Raw genomic sequence first — 26,687 nt, forward strand, 5'->3', positions numbered from 1 at the left:
AGGGACCACTCTTTCTGTGGCACCATATTAGGTGGGCCAACGTTGATTCCACAGTAAGGATAGAGAGTGCAGAGGGAATGAAAGAACATCCATGCCTTGCTCGGGATTAGAACCCAGAACCTTTCTGATGCAAGGGCAGTTCCCTGACTCCTACACAGGACGGTGGGCTCAGTTAGTAAAATAAAATTTTAGATTATTTCAAATTAAAAATAAATATAAGTTCAATATTAGAACAAAAGGTATTAGATAAAATACGTTATTATTATTTGTACATATTAATAATAATCAACTGAAACTTAAAAATGATATCAAAAAAATAAAATTAGATGTGAAAAATAACTATTACATTCCAAATTTAACGAAATTTATTTGACTAAATATAGTTAATATTTTGTTACGTTAAGTTCAAATTAAATTGCTTAATTTTCAACTTAAATTACCAAAATTAAATATTTTTCGATGATGAGAACTGTGACAGTTTTAATGTTAATTCAAAAAAGTTGTAAAATGGAAAAATATTTTATTGCTGAATAAAGACACTTTTTACAGAAAAAAAGAAGGCATAATACACAATTAATATATAAAATCATTTTTCACTCGAATATTATAGAGAAAGTAATCTCTATTTATTAGTTAAAACTAGTTGCCATGAGTTGAACATTTCAAATTAAAGTAAAACAGGTCAGTAAGTTTCTATAAAACATAACGTGAGAAAAATTTTTATGAAAATTATCGATAATTTTATGAATTTCAAAAAAATCTAAATTACAAAACAACATATGGGATACATAGAATTAATATTAAAAGAAATATTTCACAAAATCCATCATGCAATTTCCATAAAATTAAGACCTATTTAAACCTATGAAAATCGTAATTGATTTTTAGGTTATTATTCTTATAAATTGTTAAATAATCTGCGTAGCATGGAAAAATTCTGGTAGAATTATCGAATTATATGGTAATTATACTTCTGACAAAAGAAAATATAATTCTGGTAATGAAAACCAAAATATACGGTATTTAAATCATTCATTTAGTAATTTTTCCGTTCATATAATAACTTTTACCGGAAATTCCGGTTTTCAATATTATAGTTTTTATTAGCGAAAATTTAATAAAAAATACAAAACTGACAAGTAAATTTCACCGAATAAATGTTTTTAATGCCACGCACTAAGATGTAATGATAAAATTTCTGCATTTTACCCCATTTATCAAATTTTTACCACATTCAATTGATAATTTTACCAAAATTAGTACTGAAGCTTTTCGGTATAATTACCTAGCTTTTTAGTGAACAAGAAAGTTAGAATAGAGCAAGAAATTCGGTAAATTTTACCATATACAGTTTTGACTATATTATTTTCTCATTGTATGTTTAAAATTAAGTCCTGGAAAAAAAGTTTTTTCCTGGTGTCTCTATTTTACTACTTCACTAAATTATCTATATGGTTATGAAAACATTTTTAAATAATTTGATGCACTTTTTTAACGAATTTTTTTCATCTCATTCATTTTACTATTGTGAAATAGCAAATTAAATACATATAATATAATTTTTTTAGAAATTTCTATTTATTGTTGAAATCAAGCAACATTAAAATCGTAAAATTTAAAGTTCGTGCTTTTAATTTTTACTACTACATATTTTTAATAATTCGCAAAACTAAGAAATATTGTTTGATATGCAAAGCATTATTTTGCAACATATTTATATCTATTAAACATTAAAATTAAATAATCAAAAACTAAAAAGACTTACATACTAATTCCATGTACATGAAAATAGCAAATAAAATATCATTTAGTTAGAAATTTATATCGTATGGGATCTTGTTAAAAATGTAACAACTAAAAACTCTCCCATATTTATTACTCTATCTAGATAAAAATTGTAAGTGCGGTATTGGTCAGCTAGAAATTTATATCTATTTAATATGCATCTATTGAATGAGTGGGATTTAAAAACTGAAAATTCAATAACTAAAATTAAATGTATATACTCTCATATAAAATACTCGATTCACGTAAAAATAATTTAAATGTATTACTTAATAAAACTTGAAACACAGGTGATGTTCAAACTAACAAATATTTTACTTTTGCATACGTAGAAATAAGAGATAATTGATGCACCCTATTTCACTATTTAGTTTTTTTTTCTTTTCTTGCTTACTAAAATCATTTCCTTGAAAATTTCAATGGGTTATCAGCGACGGTTCAAATGGGTAAATGTTTTCGTATCAAATGGTCAAAACAAGAAATTTTGTATTAAAAAAATTTGAATAACTATCTGTTTAAAAATTTCTTAATCATTTTAATTATTTGTTTTAAAAAGGATATAAAGCAAAATAAGTAAAAATTTGAGTAAAAATGTATTAAGGAAAAAAAATAGCATATTATGGTGCAGAAAACAGATTGAATTTATGCAAATCACTGACAATAATGAGTAGCATTAAACAATGAGATAGCACTTTATTAAAATTATTTTTGCCATTTTCGGATAACGTTGTCTCAAATGAATTTTACGATGAAACATTTTGAATTATGAACTATCAATAAAATTGGCCCTCATTTGTAGAAACTAAAAGTGCTTTAATAACTCGAAGGTTTCTTTACTAATTGTCTTAGATAAATAAATATTTTATCTCATTCAATTAATATGAGTTTAATATTGCTTACTAAGTTCGCTTCTATTCCAATGCCTAAATTGTAATAAAATTTTATTAAAGTTAAAACAAGTTATTTATTTTATAACTGAAAAATTTTCTTCAAATCTTATTTAACATCTCTAGACAATTTTAGAAAATCAATTGCATCTGTTTTATAAACTTTACAGAAATTTGCTTTATAAAGCGAAAAAATTCTTAATTACAATCTCAATTTTCAAGCATTAAGCTATTTTTTTAATCAAAAAATTGAGAAAGAAACATTTTTTTTAATTAAAAAGGAATAAAAAAACTTTTCATATGAGCAAAGAGAGACTTTTAAAATATATGTATTTAAACTAATAGTTCTATTTCTTTTAAAAAAAAATCAATCCTTACTAATATTTAAGTTTAAGTAATGTTAATAGAAAAAATGTTTTATCACTAAACAAACGCAATCTGATTTGGTTCTATTTATATATACAAATATATGTATAAAATTTAAATTCACCCAAATGTTGAGCGTTTTTGATATCATTTTTTTAAATAATGCTATAGATAACAACTAAAATTTTTAAGTCTTTGCAAAACGAGTATTTTTAGCTTATCATTTTATAATTTCTTAGCTTATCTTTAATATAATTTTTTTCTTTCATAATATTTGTAATGAAAGAGTCTTTTTTTTACTTATATTTAAGTTTTTAAAGGAAAAATTATAAATCAGATGTTGTTGAAAATTGCACAATAATTTATTTTTTTTTGATCAAGCAAACTAATGATTCAAAAATTGGTAAAGTTTCATACAAATCCATTCAAATATGTTTCTTTTCAAAGTATAAATTTTAAAAGAACAAGTACTATTTATTCCAAAGTGTTTTGAAATATATTTGTGTCTTAGTGCCAAATCAAATAAATCCTTAAATCTAGATAAATATAATAAATTAAAATGAATATTATGAACATATAATAAAGGACTCAAAAATGTATATTTCTAATTACAAGAACATATAATTATCAATGCAATTTTTTGCTTAATTAAAGGTAACATTATTTTAGGCAATATATTCATAGCATGGTATTTTAGTACCTACTTAAAAAAAGAGAAAGTTATGGGCAAAATATATTCTAAAACGCTTATAAAGAATGAAAGTTAACTTCAACCTAAGAATAAATCTTCAAATTTTTGAAAACGTTTTCTTTTAAAAAGTTTTATTATTACCAAGATTATATGATTCGTGTAAATCATTTTCATTAGTTTAGTTCATTTTGTTTAATCGTTTTATGCTAGTTTTAGCGTGTTTACAATTCATTTTTATTATAAACTCCACAATAATACACTGGGAGCTGAGGGCTCAACTTATAATTATCAGTTTGCAGCGTAATCATAGATACAAAATTGTAAATATGTCTGCAACGAGAACTCGGTAAGACAGAAACCTTATACTACCAAACATACAAATAGTATTTAACTTAACATGAAGGGAATATCTATACATTTGGCAAGAAATCACTCAAAAATAATTTTCAGGAATAATTTCTCTAAAATTTTTAGGACTGCCAAAAAATTGTTATTTAATAAATTAGATTAAAAATTTAATTAATTATAATTATATTAAATATTAACTAATTATAATCTGAAGGGGTTTATCATGAAAAACTTTTTTTTCTTCATTTTATAACGTATATCTTAACATTACTTTTATTTTTAGGAATGGTTAGTTCTCAATTCCTTTTCAAGAAAGATTTCTTAAGACAGAAGAAAAGAATATAGCTTCAACAACCTGACCCTTTATTGTCAACGAATTGATGATTTTAATGAAAGGAAAAAGTTGAGCCACCATTATTAATTATAAATATATATACGTAGCATATAGATATTTTTATTAATGAGTATAAAAATGTTTTAAAATTCCTATAAATATTCATTAAAACAATAATATACCCTCATTCATATAAATATTCATTATAAAAATTCATTATAACAGAATTTTATTAATTGAATTAGTTATTTTTTAATGCAGAATTAAAATTGCATAATTTTTTCATATTTCATTCAAATTTAAATTTTTTTAGCAATGTAAGGGCTAATCAAGGCTACATATAGGAAAATGTAAAATGTATCTTGTTTTTATTGCATCTAATTTAAATATTTTTTTATAATTATTTGATTATCTTATGTCTCTCGAAAAGGGTGAAGACAACACTTGTCTAAACCATAATTTGATCTTCGGTATATGAGCAAATAATATTTTCTGTGTTACTATTAAGAGTACAGTTTTGGACCAGATCATGTTTAGGTGCTTATATTTATTTTAATATGTTTCTGTTTATTGAATAAAAGATTTAAAATTAATGTTACTTATACAAGTAGATTTTCCATATTACAAAAAGATAAATAGTGCAGTTTTTTTTTAAATTACGTATTTTAATGAACTGAAATTAATTACACCTTTGTTCTTTACAGGTTTATTGAAGAAGAGATTCATGAATTGACTAATTTTCTATTAGTCGAAGAAGAAAATTAGTAAAAGATCTAATTGACGTAGAAAACTAGAATTGGAAAAGCAAAATATGTTGAATAGAGTTCAATATAAACTAATTACAAATTCGTATTTCCAACGTATTCAGAGAGACAAACAACAATAAATTAATTTTGTTTTTGAAGTGAAACTATAAAACAAAAAATGTAAGGGAAAATAAAAGAAAAAGGAAGCTCTTAATAATTATCTTAACATAAATTCTCACTATACTATACATCCGATTTTAAAAATTTAATATGGGATAATTATAAAGTCATAAAAAATAAATTGCATATTTTTGTCTAAACGTTTTATTATTTGATTAGCCTTATCATGTACTAAATTAAATTATTATATTAATATGATTTACTTGTTGAAAACAAATATTTTTTAAAGTTTAGTTTAAATTTCTAGAACCGCCACATCTCAACACAAGCAGTTGTAAAACTAGAAATAATTAGTAATTTTGTAGTTAATTATGAACTTAAATAAACTTTTAAATACAAAATCATTCACAAACACCTGCAGGCCATTCCTTAAACTCACCTGCGGGTTGTAACCACAAAGGGTACACTTGGTGCCTGGACAGATCAAAAGGAAAATCTTGGGAGGGGTGAGCCATCTTCTCATTCAATAAAATACTTGAAAATTTTTATGGTCTTTAACAATGCAAAACACTTATAACTCAAGACACTAAAATTTAGCCTTTATATGCTAGAGGCAAATCTATAGTTAAGTTCTTAAAAAAAAACTCTTTTAACTCCGCCTACTTTGAAAGTGAAAGGTTACATCTAAACATACATAATGATAGCGGCACTTTAGTGCAAGAAATTCTTGCTCAGGATAGGCTTGACCACCTAAAAAATGTTCTCAAAATGATTATAATCATGGTCACCCCTTAAGGAATTCCTGTGACGTTAGCCTGTCCTGATAGGACGAAGCATATGTCACAGCGGATTCCTTTTCAAGAGCTTGTAAGCAATGTCGTTGGAGATAATAATTATAGACTTTCTTTTTTCGGTAGCATTTTCACCCCCACCCCCCTTGAACAGTAGCTAGAAAATTCTCACTCTCAGAATTTCCAAATGTATTAAATATAAAGACCATTTGGTTGCTTATAAGTATGCTTAAATATGGATTTAAGATCATTTTTTTAATTTAATTAATTGATTTTAAAATTCCACAAAATTATTTTTTAAAAAATTGCTTAAAAATATTTAATTTGAGTTGGGAAAAGTTCCAGAATGCTTTGGATATATTAATGGAATTCGTGAGAAAAAGGTAAGATTAATTTGAATATTGATTAGTTAATTTGTTGATTTGTTATTTTTTTTATAAGAATGAGCGAATATTTTGGAAAATATATATGTAGGAAATATTGTTCAAAATTTAGTTTTTCAACTATAAACGAACTACAATTTGAAAAAAAAGGAAATTTACAAGACAGAAAATTTAAATACATCAATAATTAAAATTTTCGTTAGAAATTAATTATATGACGTAATTGTTTTTTATGTTGTTTTTTGAAAACAATTTAATTATCAAATTATTTGGGAAATAACTTATTACATTTTTAAAATATAATTGTTTTAACCAAGGAACAATGTTAAAAATCTTATAAAAGATGATTTTTGATTTGCCTTTACCTTACTTAATTTACAGACATTAGAGTTCAAAAAATAACAAAACAAGAACATTGATTAATCAAACTTTAAAATATTGTGGGAATTATTAAAAAAAAATTATCCAAAACAAACCTTCAACCAAAACACAATTAATTTAACACATAAAAATTATACATTGATGAATTTTGATCCATAAAAATCAATAAGAAGCCTTTTTAAAACGTATTTAATTTTGTTATATTTATTAATTAGATTTTGTACAACTTCAAGTACGACTCTGATATAGATCTATAAAAAAGATATATGAATTCACCACTTATTTGAACATAGTACATTCATATTTGATTGTCTCAAATTGGTTTTTATTGGATAAAAATATTATTGTTTATATTTATATTCACAATATAGACTTAACTTGCTTAAAAGTATCTATTTCAAATAAAACGATTAATTTAGAAAAATCTTCAAGTTATCTATAGTGTTATTTATGCACCTAACACTTCCTTTATGAAACTAATAAAAATTATTTTAGTTGATCAGTGCTTTTTGAAACTTGAAACTGTATGAAATAAGTATTTTTATAGTGACTCATTTGTCATGGAATTTTAAAATTCTTAAACAATTTTAATTTAAAAATGTTATTATAACATTCAATTTTTATTATCATTATTAGCTCATTTTTTACTATAAAATATTACTTTAAACATACGCATAACTTACGCATAATAATAAAAATAGAAAATAAGCATTTTTACTATAGTATATGTTATATAGTAATATTAATACTTTGATATTTTTACTCATTAAATTTAAAGTTGTATTTTCTGAAATTTTTTTTTATTTAATATCAAACGAAATTCCGTCAGAAAATTTCTTATTTGAAGCAAATTGCAAAATGTCAAAAAAAAACTTTTACAATAATAGTTATATAAATTTCTATGAAAAAAATATTCTTCTATTTATTTCACTAACTCTGAATACCAATCCAATAGTAAATAAAGCAAGAAACTTGACATTTTGATTTTGAAAAATAAAAAAAACTACTACTGAAGTTTTAACAAATATAAAATTGGTACTTTACTGTCATTGATAAATAAGATGATGAGTAATAAAAGATTAAAATTAATGATGACAGTATACAATTTAGCTGATAATTTAAAATTTCGTAATTCAGTTTTTTGAAGGATATTTAAAATTATTTGCCAGCAATAAGTAATTAATTGTATATATAAGGATAAACAAATTATTATTACGAATGTATTGCTATGTACCATAAGTAAAAAACTTAATCAATAATTGTTCTAAAGCAATTGACAAAACTATCCAGCCTAAAAGCTAAATTATATAGAAATGAAGATTACTTACGTAAGAATTAAAGTGAAAATATATTGTTGATTTTACATTATATTTCTTTATTCCCCCCTTTTCCTTGTTGTTAAATTGATGAAACAATTTTTTGAACTTACATAAAAAATAGTTAAAATACAAAAAAAAGAGAAATTTAAATAAGACTGTTATTTTTATTTCGTAGATGAAGATTAATATTAAAAAAAAAATAGTACTTAAATTTAATATTGCTGACAAAACTATACACTGGATCGCATTCTTTGAGACACAAGTAATGTAGTCTTTTAATAGTTTGTAGTCTTTTAATGCAATTATAAATTAACTTGAATAAACAAACAATAGTGAAAATCTTTGTGAGCAATGAAGCTAAAAGTCGTATAATAATATATTTAAAAAAATAATTAAATAGTTTTTTAAAAGTTAATATTATCATAACAAAAGATAACAACCAGCTAGCTAAATAGCAATACATTAATTAATGCCGTGATATCATCTTGAAGTTTGGTCCAACATTATTTTTCATTCATTAAACATTCATCTTTAAATAATGCTGACATTTACTGTTAAACAATTTATATTTCAATTTATATTGCATATTTTATTTTTAAAAAAAATTCCGATCAAAAATTCAAAGTTTATAATACCCTATTAAAATTTGAAATTATCTCTAGGAAATTGACTAAAAACTGCTTGCAATGTTTTATACGATAAAGAGGGAAATTTAGTGTTCTTTTAAAAATATTTTAAGTAGTCGTTATATCGCAAATTAAAAATGTAAACAGGGCATGCGTAAGAAACAGGAGTTTAGTAAATTTTCTTTCAAAATAATAAATCTTTTTATTTACAAATAAATTTCTGTAGAAAAAAAAATTTAATCGGAAAAAGTTTTTTGCTTCTAAAAATTATGCATTTGTAAATTTTACGAATTAAAATTTTTGCAACCTTTACTACTCACATCTAATAATACTTTACTCAACACACATATATTTGATTCGTCTAAATATTTTACACTGTTAAAAAATAACGCTATTCTGATAGTCAAAAAAATATTTTTTTATTCAATTCAGTAATTATTCAATACTAAATTATTTGTATTATTACAACTATTATTTACAAAATTAAACGTTTGAGACTGGACATTTTGTAAAAACTATTATAATTCAGTAATATACTCATATATTATGATTTAAAAGTTATTTCCCACCTAAATCCTCATTTTAATTAAACAATTACTATATTACTTTATATATAGTAGAACTTTCCAGCGCAATTGTTCTAATGCAATAAGGTTAACAATTTCAGCTGAATTTTTAAATTCAGATAAAAATTATTTATTAAATTGGGTTTAATTTTTTTTTGCTAGTAACTGTAAAGTAATTGCAATAATGATATTAATATTATAATATTACTAGCTGCCTTCTGCAACCAGCCAAGTCACCTTTTAAAATTATCTTGTATAGCAAAAAAACAACTAAGTCACTTGTGCAGCACAACTGTATTTAAATATTCTAATTCTTCAACTCTTCCTCCAATCCTAACACCTTAAATAAATTTAAACAATTATACTAACCACTATTGCTTAAAAAAGGCAGGATCAGTCAGTCACCAATAATTGGAATTGGATTCAAAATTATTCAAAATAAATAATTAACATGTAACTAAATTTTAAATTTTTAACTCTGCTTAAATTATTACTTAAACAACCTAACAAATTGAATGAATAATAAATATAAAAATTTTATTTCTAACATAGTGACTTGAATCAGATTAGATATAATATCAAATTAAGTAACTAAACATTTAACTGATTTCACATGAAGCTGAAACTCTAAATTCAATTTGTAGCGCCTGTCATTGGATAGTTGTATTATAAAATTTTAGAGAGAAATAATTTATTAAATTGTATCTATAAATTTAAAGTAATTTCAATAAAAATAAATCAGAATTAATTTATCGATTATGATTGATTTTCATACTCAGATTTACTTACTTCACCAAAATACTTTTTTTAGTAAGTTATAATTTTTTAAAAACAGGATAATACAATTTATGTTAAATATTCTACGTTAACACTTAAAAATACAGATAACTCATTCTTTAAATCTATTTATTTATGAAGCTTAATGAATTTATTAAATTTAATCTATTTCCAATTTGAAAACAATTCATTCATCAAATAATGTTACAATTGTAAATTTATGATTAGGAAACAATATCACTTCGGTGCATTATTAGATTACATATAACTTTTAAAGATAAAACAGTAATTGTTTAGGAAATGTCATAAACATTTTCGAAGCATAAAGATAAACAGACTAGCTTTAACATTTTTTTGAAGCATTTCCTTATGGATAGGCTTTATTTATTTATTTTGCTAAAATATATAAATACTATCAATAATTTTAATTTATCTTATTCGTATGAGCGATACCATGTAATTTTTTTCAAAATATGTGTCTATCAAATTTTAAAATTACGTCATCAGTGTTTTGAAAGATTAGTAACAAATTTTGTATCAAGAACAATATTAAAAAACTATATTTATCCATTTTTAAATGCATCATTTTTTGTTGTATAACTACAAATTTTAATCAATTCTTTTTTAAAATAATTTAATTTAGGCTCTTTTCAATCGCATTATTAATAATATCTTTAATATGCTACATTCTTATTTCGTTACAAAAGTATAAATATTACTAAAATATTTGATATGATTTTTTAAAATTATGATAATTTAGGCCAAGTAAAAATTGATTAGAAAAGCTTGCAATCTGGCTTTTTTCCCTTCTTTTTAACAGCCAAAACCTGATCTTTTTTTTTTTCATTTTTAAAAGGAATTAAATTCTGTAGTATTTTAATTTTGAAGATGCCCTAAAAAATCATCGTTCTTAAATTGTTAGACAATTAATTAGTGTTAATTTTTAATAAGTGTTTCTTGCCGATATATTCTAGACATAAATCATTAGAACTTTCTCAATTGTAAGTTTTATTTTTATCTTCATAGAACAACACAAAAATATTAAGTAATGTTTAATAAAAAAAGCATACACAAACACATGTAATATGTACATTCCTTTTTAATTGTGAAGCTGCATTACTTTATAAATTTTATAAAAGAAAATTTTCAAAAAAATTAATTCCTTAAATTATCAACGATGATCCTAACGCCTCAGCAGAAATTATTCACACTGTAGAAAGCCATTGAGTATTTCTTTAATTATTGTTTTTCTAAATAAGTATTTTTTTGTGTCTCTAGCATTAAATTTTTAATGTGACTAATTTCAGGAAAAGGCAATTGACTAAATGTTTCTGTCTCATATGATATGATCTAGCATACTTTACTAAATGCAAGTTTAATTTCTTCTAAAAAAATTCTATATTCTTTAAATTAAATTCTATTCTTTAAATTAAATTCTGTATTCTTTAAATTTAATTTTATATTCTTTAAATTAAATTCTATATTCTTTAAATTCTAACTAAATTTTAACTAAATTATTTTTATTTTCTATGAATGCCACTGTAAATATGAATGCATTATTATGAATTTGAAAGCGGTATTTACATAATTGTTTACAATATGTTATAGTATTTGCTATGAATATAGTTGGGACTAACATTATACTGATTATTATATATATATAGTTGTAGATTACTTAAGCTAAAATGAAGTAAAAAGGCCGCAAACTTGACTTTGAATGCTTATCAAAACAATTATAAATTTTTTTAATATTAATTTTGAATTTAGCAGTAACAGTTAAAAATAAAGAAATATTCTAATTTATAATAATAATACTTATTTATTATAATAAATTTATTATATAAAAAGATATTTTTTAATATGAATGCTAATCTGATTGAAATTATGTAAAATAACAAACATCTGTCAAATTTTTTTAACTCATGCTAACAAAATTTATTTAACTTTGAATTTTTTCTCCAGTTCATTAAAGATCAAAGTTATAACTATTTATGGATAATGTGCCTCAATTTTTATTAACGAAGAAAAATTTTATATTAACCCTTAATTAGTGTCAACTTTAGCCATTCCAATAGTTACTTCCTTTATGCACTTTTTCTATAGTTATTTCGTTCATGCTCTTATTGAATAGCAATTTAATTGCAATAAGATAAAACTAAAAAAATAATTTCCATTTCAATTACATTTTAATTGCTAATAACTATTCGAATTTTTCAAGTAAAAACATCTTAAAAATCTTTAAATGCATTTTAAATGTTAAACGTAATGCAATTGAGGCGGTACTTCTTTTAACACACCATGAAGATAGGAGACCAATCCTAGTCAGAAAGCTCAGTGGGATCCCGACTCTAGTAACCAATGGAAATGTGAGAAAAGAACAAAAGCTTGTATATCTCTGCAAACTTCACAACACAAATCTTTTTAAATTCCAGAAAAATTAAAGAGAAAAAAGGAATTCTCATTTATATTAATATGATATTTTTTTATTGTTTATAATGAAAATAATAGGACTTTTATAGAAACTTTATATGCAAACCCCTATAGAGAAAAATAAATCTTTTTTTTGCTTATTGTTAAATACAAATATTATCGCCAAACTTTTGAGAGGATATTTTTGTTTTTGTTTGGAATAAAATAAAGATTTGATTGATCTTTTATAGATTAAACGTTAAATATATATATTTTCATTTAGGGAAAATAACGATTTTTTTTATTTATATTGTTCATGTATTTATTTATTCTCGCGTGAAAAGTAAAGTAATGATTTGCGTTTATATTCATGCATGAATAATACTTATATTGTCCTTTTATGAACAAAACGTTATGAAGACATATTTTTCGCTTATGAGCAAAATCGCATTTGTTTATAAATAAATATTATAAGTACTAAAATTAACTGAATAAACATGAATGAAAACACAAAAGTTTTTTTTATATATAAATAGAGCTTGAGTAAAAAACTTCATAAAGAAATATTTTCGGTTATGAAAAAATAAATGTTTTGTTAGCATTTTATTAACAAAAATTATTATTGGTGTTTACAATAGTGACAGTTAATGAATGTAATAAATATACCTTTAAAAACATAATAGAAATTTTAAAAAAATATAAAAATGGTTTTTATGGTCAAAATTAAAAACAAACCACTTATGTTATCATATACTTCACTTGCGAGGTATGAATTATTATGAGTTATTGACATTTTATAAACCAAACATCATGATTTCCATTTTTATTTGGGCCATTTAATTCATATATTAATTTAAAAAATAATTTTATTATTTCAGCTTTAATAAATCTTTTTATGGCGGACACTTATATGAAAGATATAATTATTTTTCTTTTTGTAAAGATACTATTATTTGCATATTATAAAGCTTTTACTGTATTTTCCTTTATAAAAACGCCAAAGCAATTTCAAATATAAATTTTTAATGCGATTGGCTATGTGTTCATTTGCTGTTAGAGCTGAAAAGACTTTCTTAGTTCTTTTTTTCTTCATAATTTCGTAGTTTTTCTCATAGTTTTTTATATCATATAATTTTTTTTTATAGTCATTATAAGCAAATAGCAATAAAAATCAAATGTATTATTAAATCAAAGATGCGGCGAGCTTATCAATGTGTCGGGAATATATTCCTCGTATATATCATTATTTACGAAAAAGATGTTGGAAAAATTTATGCAGTCTAAAACATTAAATTAACTTTATTTTTTGAGTTATAAAAACAGCAAATGATTTAGTATAACATAAATTTCGAAATATAAATTCAAGCAACTCTGACTGATTCGGAGGATGGAATTGCACTCGTATACAAAGCAAAACGCTAAAATATGATCAAAATTATGATAATAAATCAAAATTAAAGAATATCACAGGTTTTTGTAATACCCAACTCTACATACGTTGCAATAAATGGAACACATAAACACTGAAATAGAAATAAGGTTTAACTCATGAAATGATGAATCAATTTTATTTATGATGAGTGTAATAATAATCAAAATACAATTTTAGGGAATTTGGAATTATAAACTGAATCCTTAAAGTTACAATAATTTTTAAAACCCTTAAATGAACACAAATTATTTTTTTAAGTAATAAACTGCATGAATATTTAATTAATTAATAATTTCTATAAATATTATAATGATGCAATAATACCTCAGTTTGCAATAATAAATTAATTCTAAATTAATATATTAGAAATATATTTTGATGTAGAAATTAAACTTTCTGAAATCAAAGTCAAATTAATACTTTAAAAATTCAAATAAAGCTGTTTTCGACTTAAACTTAATTTTTTTTCAATAAAAAGTTTTTCACAACATGTATTATAAATATAATAAGACAATAATTAATTTGGTTTATAAAATGTTTAATTCTGACTTGAAAAAGCTATAATTTTGTTAATAAAAATTAAATCCTCTTCTTAAAGTTTAATTTTGAATTTAAGAAATTTTTGATTTAAAGTGCAAACAACAATTTAAAAAAAAAACAATGCGGAAAATCTATTAAATTGCAATCGTTTTGTAATTAAATTATGTAATATTTTTAATATTGTGCCTAATTTCAATGTAAACTTTTTTAATAAAACACAAGCGTTGGTCAAAAAAGTGTATAAATTGAATACAGAAAGATAATAAGATAAAATACTCAGAACAATTATATATATTTATTATTACTTCACAGACAAAATAAATAATATATATTGAATAAATTTCGAATTTTTTTTACTGATTTAAGATACTTGAAATAATTATAACTATCGACACGTAGCATGCAAAAGTATATCATCGTAAGGAATTTCATAATATATAATTTTAAAAATTATTATTATATAATATATTAAAATTTTATGAAACATTTAATTAAATTCTTAGAAAAAATTTAATTTGATTCATAATTCTATAACTAAAATACGTAATTTTCCAAATTATACTACATTAAATTAGTAAAAATTATATTTTTTTTAACTCCCAATTTAATTTCAACGCATTTAATTAAAAAATAAGCTCTGCATTATTTTAATTATGATTAAACATATTTAAACTAAACTTAACTTTAACTTTGTTTTATAACTAAAAGCTAGCGTTTTGAAAAAAGCTACTTTGATAATTTATAAAATCGTAAACAACTAATAAACATATCTTGAAGACCAGTTTCAATCTAAATATAACTGCTCTTCGACATAATTTAATTTACTAAATTCTGTGTTATTCTTATAGGATAATTATATTATTGTTTAGGATAAATATTGTTTATAAATTTTTATTGTTAATGTTAGAATTAACGACAGAATTAAGCTATGATGATAACCAATAAAAAACACTCAATTAATTCAGCACATGCATTTAAAAATAATTTCAGTAATAACTGAATTTAATTAAGAAACTGCGGAAAATATAATTTTATTGATAATTTAAAAAATTAATAATATTAATTTTCACAAACTACATTAGAAAAACATTCATAATGCAAGAAATAAAACAGTCTGGTTATTGATATATAAGCTAAATTTTAAGCTACTGCTTAAATTGAATGAATAATTTCACATAATTTAACCTTTATCTATTCGTGATATATTAAGACAAACAACTGAAAGATATAACAAAATGCTATCATCCCTATCAGTGTCAGAATCAGAGTCATAAATTAACTCATATGAATTAGTTAATAGTAATAGATCTAACGCTAGCTTGAAGAAGGAAACAGTAGTGTTCGTTGACAAAGTATATACAAATAAAAATGAAAAAATGATTTCATAATTAAAAACTTTAAATTTGAATTGAGATAGATTAATAAAAATTGCTTTTTAACGCAAAATTTTTGTTTAAAACATTTAATTAAAATTAATATTTTTTGATAATTTCATAGTTGAATATATCGAATTATGGTTAAAAAACGCTGTTCATAATGCAAAATATGAAACTCTCTGATGATAGATGCAAAAGTTTTAATTCCAGTTACTGATTAAAATGAATAAAATATAATATCCATTATACTAATCAATCCATTTATTTGTGATCTATCTATTAGTGATAAAATTTAGACGACGAGCTGACCGATATCATTACAAAACAAGGTATTCAAATCAGTATATTAAGCACAATCAGAATCAAAAAAATAATTCGTAAAAATATTTATAAATATTATCAGATCAAAAACCATCTTTAATAAGGAAATAGCAGTAGGCATTGAAAAAATACATATTAATTAAATTAGATGAATTATTTGATAATAGCATTAATTATTTGGTAATTGCATTAAAGTTAACTTTGAGAATAAAATATTGTTAATAATTAATAAAAAATTAATTTCTTAACGCATTTAATAGTAATACTTTTTTGGTAATTTTTTAAGAAAAACAAATTTTTTGAATTATTCTACATAGATAATTAATAAAAAAACACTATTCCTAATGAGAAAGATGAAATACTCTGATGATTGATCCAAAAGTTTAAATTCCAGTTACTGATTAAATAGGATAAAATATATACTCATCACTCAACTTTAATCAATCCATTTGTGATATATTAAGACAAACAACCGACCGAACCCATATCGCAAGCATTACAAAACACGGCATCTCGATCAGCGTATTAAGAGCAATCAAAATCATAAAATAACTCATAAAAAGAATTTATAAATATTGCCGGATCAAAAGCTCTCTTGAAAAAAGGAAACATTAGTAGGCGTTGACTAGATATTTAAGATTGTGTAAGAATCATAAAAGTTTTCGTCAGATGCATTAAGAAATGATAAAGATCCCGACTCACGGGGCAGCGGAGCATTAAAAAGCAATAGGGCCGGATAAAAAATGCCGCCACTGCTCATAGATAATTTCTTTCGTTTAGGACGTGTTTATTTTTGTTCAGTTAGCTTGAAGTAGAGATATGTAAACGTAAACAGGTGTTAGGAAGTGATGATTTATATATATGTATTTCCGTAGTGGGAAGAATCAGATAGAAAAATGAAAATCAACAGTTCCCTACCCTCTGTCGATTATGTGATGGAAATCACGTACTTTGATCTTTCGGAAAAACGAAATGTTCTTGAAATGTGTGCGGAAAGCATTCGAAATGAATAAGAATGAATCCAAAATATTTATCTAAGGGAGTTCGAGATACATTTGTGAAACACTTCTGAAAACACCCCACTTTTTTGTACTGTTGTATTATTTAATAAAAATACAAAAATTTTCGCAAATTTAATAATTTATTTTAAAAAAATAGATAACTGATATTTCTTTATAAAACTAAATGTTATGATTTAAATGTAACAACATTTATTTTGTTTTGAGTAAAAGTATTTATATTTTCTCCTTAGCATTACAGCATTATTAACTGTATTAGCTTTTTGTTTTTTTTTAAAAAAAATAATAATTAATTATATTAAATAGTTAAATTTTTTTCTCTTTTGTGTCTTAACTCGTGTTCTAATTAAAATTAAAACTCATTATTTTTTTCAATTCTTTTCACCATAAATTCTCAGTGAAATATTTTGTTTCTTAATTTCATTATTTTATACCCAATTAAGTACAATGAAAAATTAGTGTGCTAATTTTTCTATTATTAATTTTTGAGTATTTAATTAAAAAAAATGATACGTATGCATCAATGCATAGTACGCGTTATAAAATTCCCCATATACTCCCAAAGTGAATTAAATTGCTGATTGTACAACAGCGAAGAGGCCCATAGCCCATTCAAAGTAACCCCAGACCTCATCACTTAACACTTTCAGGAAAAACTACGAAGAGAATGTTTAATAACACCTTTGAGACTGATAACAGGATTTAAAAGAACGAGAAAATGAAGGCAATGCTAAGTGAGAAGAATCATTAGCCAAGAACTGGGAAAACCCTCCCTTTGTTTGACTCACTCAGGGAGGAAATAGGGAGCGTGATCTGAAATTACTATCTCCCAACCCCTCTTGGCTGAGAATTGAGTAAATTAAAGGGGGGAAATAATATCCTTAATTTAAAGGGAACGAAGAAGGAAACCCTATTTTCGATCCAGGTACCTGAAAAAGAGTCATATCCAAGTTCATCTAAGAGAAAACCTAATAGATCCTAAAGTCTCACCTAATAGTTGTTCCGGATACATAAATATTTTAAAAGATTTTTAAGAAAATCACAAACGCATCCTTTTTTCGAAAATAAATCCCTAAGATAAAAAAATGATTACTTAGGTATCATTTATAAATGAGTGCATCAGTTATTACTGAGCTAACATTATGAACAGATAAAACTGACATTTGTTAAGCAGTTAAATTCCATATTATCTTATAAATGAAATTCTTTTCAGAATTATATATATACATCTTTAACTAATTTTAATAATTGCGAAAAATAAAATACTATTATTAACGATTTTCATGGGATTTAATTTAATATAAAACGAAAGAAAAACTACAATTTCATATGACTACGAGTCATATTATTAAAGATAAATTCAGAACTTCAGTCAATTTAATTTTGTTTAAACATTAAAATATAGATATTAAAATATAATTCTCCAACGATTTAAAACAATAATAATGATTTTTGCATTAACGTAAATAATATTCTTACGCAAGGGTATTATTTTTAACTAAACTACAATAACATAATTAACAGGCAAAACAAAAAAAATTTTTCAACAGTTAAACTTCATACCATCTCATAAATAAACTTCCTTCAAGAAATCTCATCTGCACCTTTTATAAATGCGAGTAATTGTGCAAGATAAAATACTACTGATAGCTATTTTGCATGGAAATTAATTTGATAAAAGCAGATAAATTAATGTTTCAGATAACTACGAGTGTTTCCTTCTCAGATTATTAAATATAAATTCAGAACTCAAGTCAATTTATTTTTGTCTAAACGTTAATATATGAAAGTAAGTAAGAAAGATTATTTAACTATATAGCTTGTACAAATAAAGATTGTCAAAGCTCTATTATTTGCTTTAAAATCCCAAGTAAATTTATAAGAATTGAAAATTGCTAACAATATGTTTTTGAGCAAAAACCTTAGTAAACATCTTATATTTATTTAAAGTCATAACTAACACACTGAGCAATCTGAGTCTTTAAATGATAATAATTTCTACTCAAGTCTTTAATAATCACGTATAAAGCATTTCAAAATTATTTCATAATTATTTATCTGAATATAGAGAAATTTTCAAATGTCTTTATATGTTGTTCTTTTTATTGAAATCTTAAACAATCACTTACAAAGCTTTTCAGACTTATTTAATAATTGTTTATGAATGCGTCTTTTAATGAAGTACTAAGTGATTTTAAATGTACTTGGCAATAGTTAACTTCATTAAATTCTAAATAATATCTAATAACGTGTTTCAAATTCCTTTAATAATTGCTTATCTGAAAATAGTGTTAATCGTAAATTCTTAATCTGCTGTCTTTTTTATCGAAATCGCATTTGAATCCTAAATAATCACGTATAAAGCTTTTTAGAATTATTTAATAATTGTTGGCTTGAACGAAGTGCTGTTTGCAAATACACTTAACCAATGATACTTAAATCAATATTTTATATTCTTAAGGCATAATTGCTTAATAAATGATAAATTATTCGAAAAACATCGCCTTAATACCTCCAACATCGCTATGACAGGCCCATACTTCATAATGCTACATCATTTAGTTTATTGGGTGAAGAAATAATCTCTCTGATAACGCGATCGGCACAAGATCAGACTTCCAAAAAGAAGCCGAGACTTTGACATGCCATGCCACACAAGAACTACCATTGGCAATGGGGCCCCCAGGTGATAGGGGCCCAATAAACGAGCTCCTAAAAGACAAACAGGGTCGACTGGCACCTGTCAGGAATGCAATATTCCACTAGTAGAACATGAGAATGATCGACATCGACCTCTAACACGTAAACATCGGTGCTTTTACGTGATCCGCAATGGTAAGTAGTTGCATGGGATGCTGAAGATCGCAAGGGATGGAGGATGCTGCGGAGGAAGAGAAATGGAGGCACGGATAGTTTATTTTTATAACCTAAACAGAGGAGGGTAACATGTGATATTTCAGCACACTATTTTTGGATCGTTTCTTTTTTCCTTCAGGAAAGAGGGATGACACAGAGAATAAATTATTGAAATAAATGTAAAAACCATTTGAAAACTACAAACGCAAAACGAATTAGTTGAAATTCTAGCAGGCTGAATAAATCAAAATAAGTGCTAGTTAAATAGGTAGTAAATTTAAAATATATCAAAACTATTGGCGTTTTTTCTCTATAACTCTGATTGTAATGTAATTTGCTCACATTGCATGGTCTGTGCTAAATATTATATCAAATCATGAATAATGCTATCACATAAAACATCTGATAACTTTAAAAAATGACGACAAAATCGACTTCATTATTGTATAATCCTATAAATAAAGGAATTAATTTTAAAATTCACTCTCTTTAATAAATAAAAGATATGCAAAGTATTCCTTTAATTAAAATTGATGCTTTCGAATTTTAATGAAGAAAAAGCAAAATTCTTGGTATAAAAATGTATTGTTTGATATGTAAATGTCTCTTTATTTAAAATTCATTACGTTAACAATAATACAATTTTGATTCAAAACTATACCTTTTTATGAATAGAACACTAAAAAGTTTTGTTTTTTTTAACTTATGGATTAAGCTATTGAACAATTCGTTTTATGCCATAATACGCGTTTTTTATGTGTGGTGCAGAAATTGAAAGTTTTTCATTTCATAATCAAATGAAATTATATTTGAATAAATGTGTTCAAAAATCTAGAGAGGAAACTTTTTTGTTAAAATTAGTTTAATTAAAAAAAATAATAATTTGTAAAATGATCTGGGAAATCCAATATTTTTTTCTTATTTTCTTTCTCATAATCTATACAAAATAATATCAAACAGCAATTTGTTATATAAGAGATCTGCCAACAACTTAATAAATTAAATTCTTGAATTTTTTTTTCTCAGATATTTTAAGCTTTCATTTTCAAATTTTATAACCCTCTTTGAAGAATAGATCATGGTCTCCCAATCCTGAAACATAATAAAAATAAACTCTGCATTCTTATTTTCTGTGAGAAATAAGCAACGTTTATTTTTAAACTTCTCTCCAATAATATACTATTCCTTCAAATTCATGACCCAAAAATAATATTCCTCAATATTAAGTGGAAAAATTTTTTTTCATAGAAATAATTGATTTTTCAGAATGTTTTTTATTTATTTATTTATAATTTTTAATAAAATGTGACACCATGATTATCTTTGCTAATAAATTAATTTTTAATTTATCAAGCAGCGTATTTATTTAAAAAAATTATCATTTTGCCGTATTTTTTACGGAATGCTGAATTTTTCTACTGTTTTACTTTTAAAGACAAAAAAAATTTAAATAAATAACTCATTATTCTTAAATAATTATTAATTATAAATATTGATTGAAAAGTATAATAAATATTATTTACATTTTTTAATCTAAAATAATACTTGAGAAAAGTAATAAGTAAGAAAAACAACACTATTTTTAGAAAAATAATTTTTATATAATTGATTTTTTTAAATGCTCTTTTTCGATTTAAAGTTTAAAATAAAATGTGACACAAACAAGACTATTTATGATAATAAATTAATTTTCAATGATCATACGTTGAGTAACCTATGAAGAAAGTTAACATTTCTCTAATGGAAATTTTAAGTGAAGAATAATACGATTAAACAAAGTACGAGGGTTAAAAAGCTTGAAATAAGTATTAAAACAGAGATACTATAGATTTGAACGAAATATCTCTATTTAAACATTTATACGGAATCCAGACAACTACAGAGAGCAATAACGAAAACGAATCGCTCTCAAAATGCGTGCCATGACAAACTCCAATGAAGCGCAAGTCAGAATGACGCATAAAGTCGGCCTTTGAAGACGCTGGAGGGTGGAAAAAGGGGGGGACTCTGATGTGCGGGGGGATGGAAGGGAGTACTTTTATGACCCATCCACTACAAACGGTAAAAGGGTGAGTCCTAAAATAGTTTCCAATCCAGGCAGCTTTCTACAACACTTAACTTGCAATAAAATGATGTTTACATGCACCTGAGAAGTGTAACTTGAAAAGACTACACCAAGAATTTACGGGCGCCATAAAATTCCTTCAAGCACCCATAAGCGACCGTTTAACAGGTAATTACAGATCACACTATAGGGTTTATATAAACTACTGAGCATCAAATAGACACTGAAGACCTTTTTTGACTTTATTAGGAGTCTTAAATGTCAACTCTTTAAGAACTGGTCGAAAATGCTTTGGCTGGAGGTGGAAAAAAAAATGATACGGCTGTCAATTGTAGCGTAATAAAAATATAATAAAATGTGCTAGTTGATTTATGTTTTAGTATTTATTTTTTTAGGGCGGCTGACATTTATTTCAGTTTACATGAATAGAATCATTATAAAATTTTACGTAAACTATAATAAAAGGAAGAAATTATAGAGAAAATGTAGAGTTAGAAAAAATTGGATTTACTTCGTCGAAAACCGTCACGAACATAAATTTTTTTTTACTTATTTATTCTTTTTTCATAAAAACAACCTTACTGAAGAAACAACCCCTTATTGAGAAATCTATGTTTCAAACATGGCTATTGAGTGCTTTCAAAATATCCCTTAACATATTATTTTTTATATATTTAACATGGCTATTGAGTGCTTTCAAAATATCCCTTTATATATTATTTTCATATATTTAACACATTTTAAAATCCATTTTGTTTTTTAGCAGAATAAATAAATAATTGAAACCTCGAAAAATAAATGTTTTAGAATGGCACTTTCTATTATTCACACATAGTTTATTTGTTCTCCGTAACAACTTTCTTATTTTATGCTTGAGAGGATAAATAAATGCTTTTATTTTTCAATGTTTCATTGAGTGTTTTCAAAATATCACTTACCATGTTCTTTTTATTTCCTAAAAACCCAATTTTTTAGGGTTAACAGAATAAATTACTGAATCCTAGAAAATTAAATGTTTTCGCAATGACATTTTCATTCATTCACAACATGTAAATTGTTTCTTACCTTATTTGATTGAGTCTTAGAAGAATAAATGAATGTTTTTTTTTTATTTTATGATGTAGAGTGTTTTCGAAATATCAGTTAAAATATTCTTTTTCTCAGTAAAAGTCTCCTAATTTAAAAACAAGGCCAAATAAATTATTGATCCAAAATCTTGGAGAGTGAACGTTTTCAAAATGACAATCAGTGTGCAGGTTCATTTTTTTAATTAAAAACTTCCAAAGATTTAGCAGATTAAACCAAAGTTTTAAAAAATGGTGAAATGGGTGCTTTTAAAACATATTACATATTCAGTCCCTAGGTTACAAAAGCAAAGACTGTATAGTAAAATATTTCACTCAGGAGAATTTTAATACGTAGACTAATAAAAAATTATTTTAATAAAAATTTTGAAAAATAAATAATTCACTTGTTTTAATAATTAATTTCATAATAATTGCTTCAATCGATAATCAAAAGGAACAAAATTAAATATTTTTAAAGTTGTTCGTCGATGGATTATTTTTATATTTCAGAAAATATTAGCTTTTCTTGAATACCTGGCAAAATGATTATTTTTACATTATTGCTGTTATGAAGAGAGAAAAAAATTAAAACTGTTATGAACAAAATTAGAAAATTATTTCAATACTTTTAAGAACTATGAACATTTGAAAAGGTTGTTTTTAACAAATAGTGGAAAAATTAGTAAACACTATGTTAAGGTATTCTTTAAATTAAGAAAAGATTTTAGCGAATGATTGTATATTAAAATTTTTATTGGAATTTAAATTTAGTATAGGAAGAAATTAAAACTTAGAAAAAAAGGATCTTTTAAAAATTTAAATGTTATTTAAAATGATAAATTAAATTTAAAAAGAAAACTAAAGAGTTAAAACTCACATGAAAAACATTAATGTTTTTAAGCATTTAATTTTTAAAAAAAAATATATTCTGCCTTCCGAAATTTTTTTTTGTTGTTTTTTCTTTTCTCTGTGTTTTGGGAAGAAACATTAATTGAAAACAGGATCATAGTCAAATGCTCACACAAAGGAAACCAAATCTAGTTCTTGTTTAAAAAATATGCTAGCTTAATTAGATGAAAATCTAGAACATAAGTTTTATACACTAACATGCATCTAGGTATGCATTAAATTTCAATACTGTCATGTGTAGCATTTGATAGTCATAATTCTATATAATTCGTCATAACTGCAGTTGTAATAATTCTATTGTAAATAATTATGTCAACTGTTGCTATATACAGATATAACCGTTTCATAGAAATGATAATTGTTATGTAAACAAAATGATGGTATTTCCACTTCCTAATAAATAAATTGTCGTAATTTGTGTATAAAAATTTGCACTAAAGAGAATTTTAAAAAAAATCATTCGTGGTATTTTTTGACTTTTTATAAGCATTTTTGAGAGTGCTATTAATTAATACGATATTTTCATTTCAGTAATAAACCGGAAGATATACGTTGACAAATGTACAGTAATCCCATTCACCGTTCATCATTAATGTATCCAGTTATACCTATAGTATAAAGAACGTTAAAATATTATGCTTGTCTTGGTCGAAAAATAAAACTTCATAACTTAATAGTATTTATCTGTTTCAAATACACATTTCAAGGAGTTGTATTTTTTTCATTTGTTTTTCTAGTGAAAACCAAAAGCTACATTCAAATATATGCACAGTATAAATACTTCATTAAAAATAAACAAACCAAACTTTTTGATTTATATAATAGCTCAAAAATATTATGGATTCCTTGAAAACAAAATAATTATTTGTAACTTAAAAATTACGTATCTTAAACCTAGCAATACTCTAGAAATACACATTATCATTACCCCTTTATGTGGGAACCCATTATCACAAGCGTTTCAATTTCACTGAAAAATTTAATAACAAAGCTACATTACGTGCATTTAATTATACAATAACAATGGGTCTTAAATTCGATAATATTTTTGTTATTTTTTACTAACGAGTTTTAACTAGAAAAAATTGATAATTTTTCCACCTAAAAGTTCCTTAAAACAAAAGTAACTAATTCCAATCCTGCTACAAATAAACAAACACAACTTATGACTTATATTGCGAGAAAAAAAAATTATGGTATAAATATATTTTTATGTATTCGTTAGTTTTATATGAATTTATAATTTTCTGAAAATGTTTAAGACATGGTAAACGAGAGCATACAGACCTTGTACGGCCATCCATGGATAAAATGTGTTGCTCTGAGTTTGACCAATGGTCGGAGAACTTTGACAGCACTGCTGCCATGACTCATTTGCTCTGGGGGTCACGGAATTTTCCGATGCAAATGACCTCATTTGCTCATTGGCAACTCTGGCCGCCATGGCGGGCCAGTTCGTGACCATGTCTTTCACAAATCCATTAGTTTCTTTGGCCAAACACTCAGCTTTAAATGTGGGTTCGCCGCTTGTATATAGCTTGCAAGCACCGTTTGGTCCACCATTTGCATCTGCATAAGGGGTTGATTCGTGTGCATTTCTAGGTGTCGGACCCTGGCCGTACGGCGGTACGAGCAAACTCTGCGGAAAACGGTACGACTGCGGTTCGGCAGGAGTGGCGGCAGATCCGTTATAGAATCCACCCTGCTCAAAATACGTATTCATCATCAGTTTTAAAGCGATATTTCAATAATAAAGCAGACGATCATTCACAATACGAAGGAAACTTATCACCCCAGAGGTTGATGCTCAGTCACAGCACGAGAAGAAATCAAGGGGGGATATTATTTTGGTTACGTCAAGGGGTCGGTGATATTTTTTCTCACCCTAGAGTTGGATTAAATTTGCCCACGGCCAGGCGCGGGGTTGGCGAGATAGAGCTGGTTGGGCTTAAACCCCGGAAGGTCGATTTTCAACCAATCAGAGCGCTCCGAACTCTTTCTCCTGTATTGTTGTATTCTGCCGCCATTCAAGAAGACATGAAACCACGCACGTCTGTGGTGCCTGCTTACGCGAGATGCTGTTTCTCTCTCTCGTCTTTTATCTTTTTCTTTTTTTATCATTTTTTTTAAATACGTGGGATAATGTAGGTGGGGAGAGAAAAAAATAAAAAGAGCTCATGCCTATTGTTCGACGCATCAGTCTCAATATAGAAGATTTTTTTTTTCTTTCGTTTTGTATTGGTTGTACTTTTATCATTTTTTTTCCGCTTTGAATTTTTCTTGGCGCAAACAATATTAAGGGACTGAGTCAAAATTGATATTGCACATGAACGATCTATAAAACAGAATTTAGTTGCAATAATAACTTTACTCAGACATATATTGCGGATTTGCGATCGATGCTAAGAGTTTTATAAATTATTGAGAAAAATCGTAAATTTGCTTTAATTAAAATGCATATCAAATGATCGAGGATTCAAATGATAATGTGAAGAATTAGTTAAGTTTTAATTAGATGCTCATATGTAAACCAGTCGAATGTTTTTTTTTCAATTAATTTACTGGTTTTATTA

General features: G+C 24.8%; 1 protein-coding gene across 2 annotated transcripts in view; it reads right to left on the reverse strand.

Annotated features, from left to right (window-relative positions):
- Positions 1-26,200, reverse strand: part of LOC107450671 (homeotic protein ultrabithorax-like) — a 47,111-nt gene extending 20,911 nt beyond the window's left edge. The window contains exon 1 of one of the 2 annotated variants that reach the window (XM_016066522.3): positions 25,402-26,200. In XM_016066522.3, coding sequence (XP_015922008.1) covers positions 25,402-25,840 — 439 coding nt within the window. In that variant the 5' untranslated portion in view covers positions 25,841-26,200. 2 annotated transcript variants of the gene reach the window in all.
- Positions 26,201-26,687: the final 487 nt, after the last annotated feature.

This window comes from Parasteatoda tepidariorum, chromosome 8 (genome assembly GCF_043381705.1).
Source record: "Parasteatoda tepidariorum isolate YZ-2023 chromosome 8, CAS_Ptep_4.0, whole genome shotgun sequence".
Classification (NCBI taxonomy): Eukaryota; Metazoa; Arthropoda; class Arachnida; order Araneae; family Theridiidae; genus Parasteatoda; species Parasteatoda tepidariorum.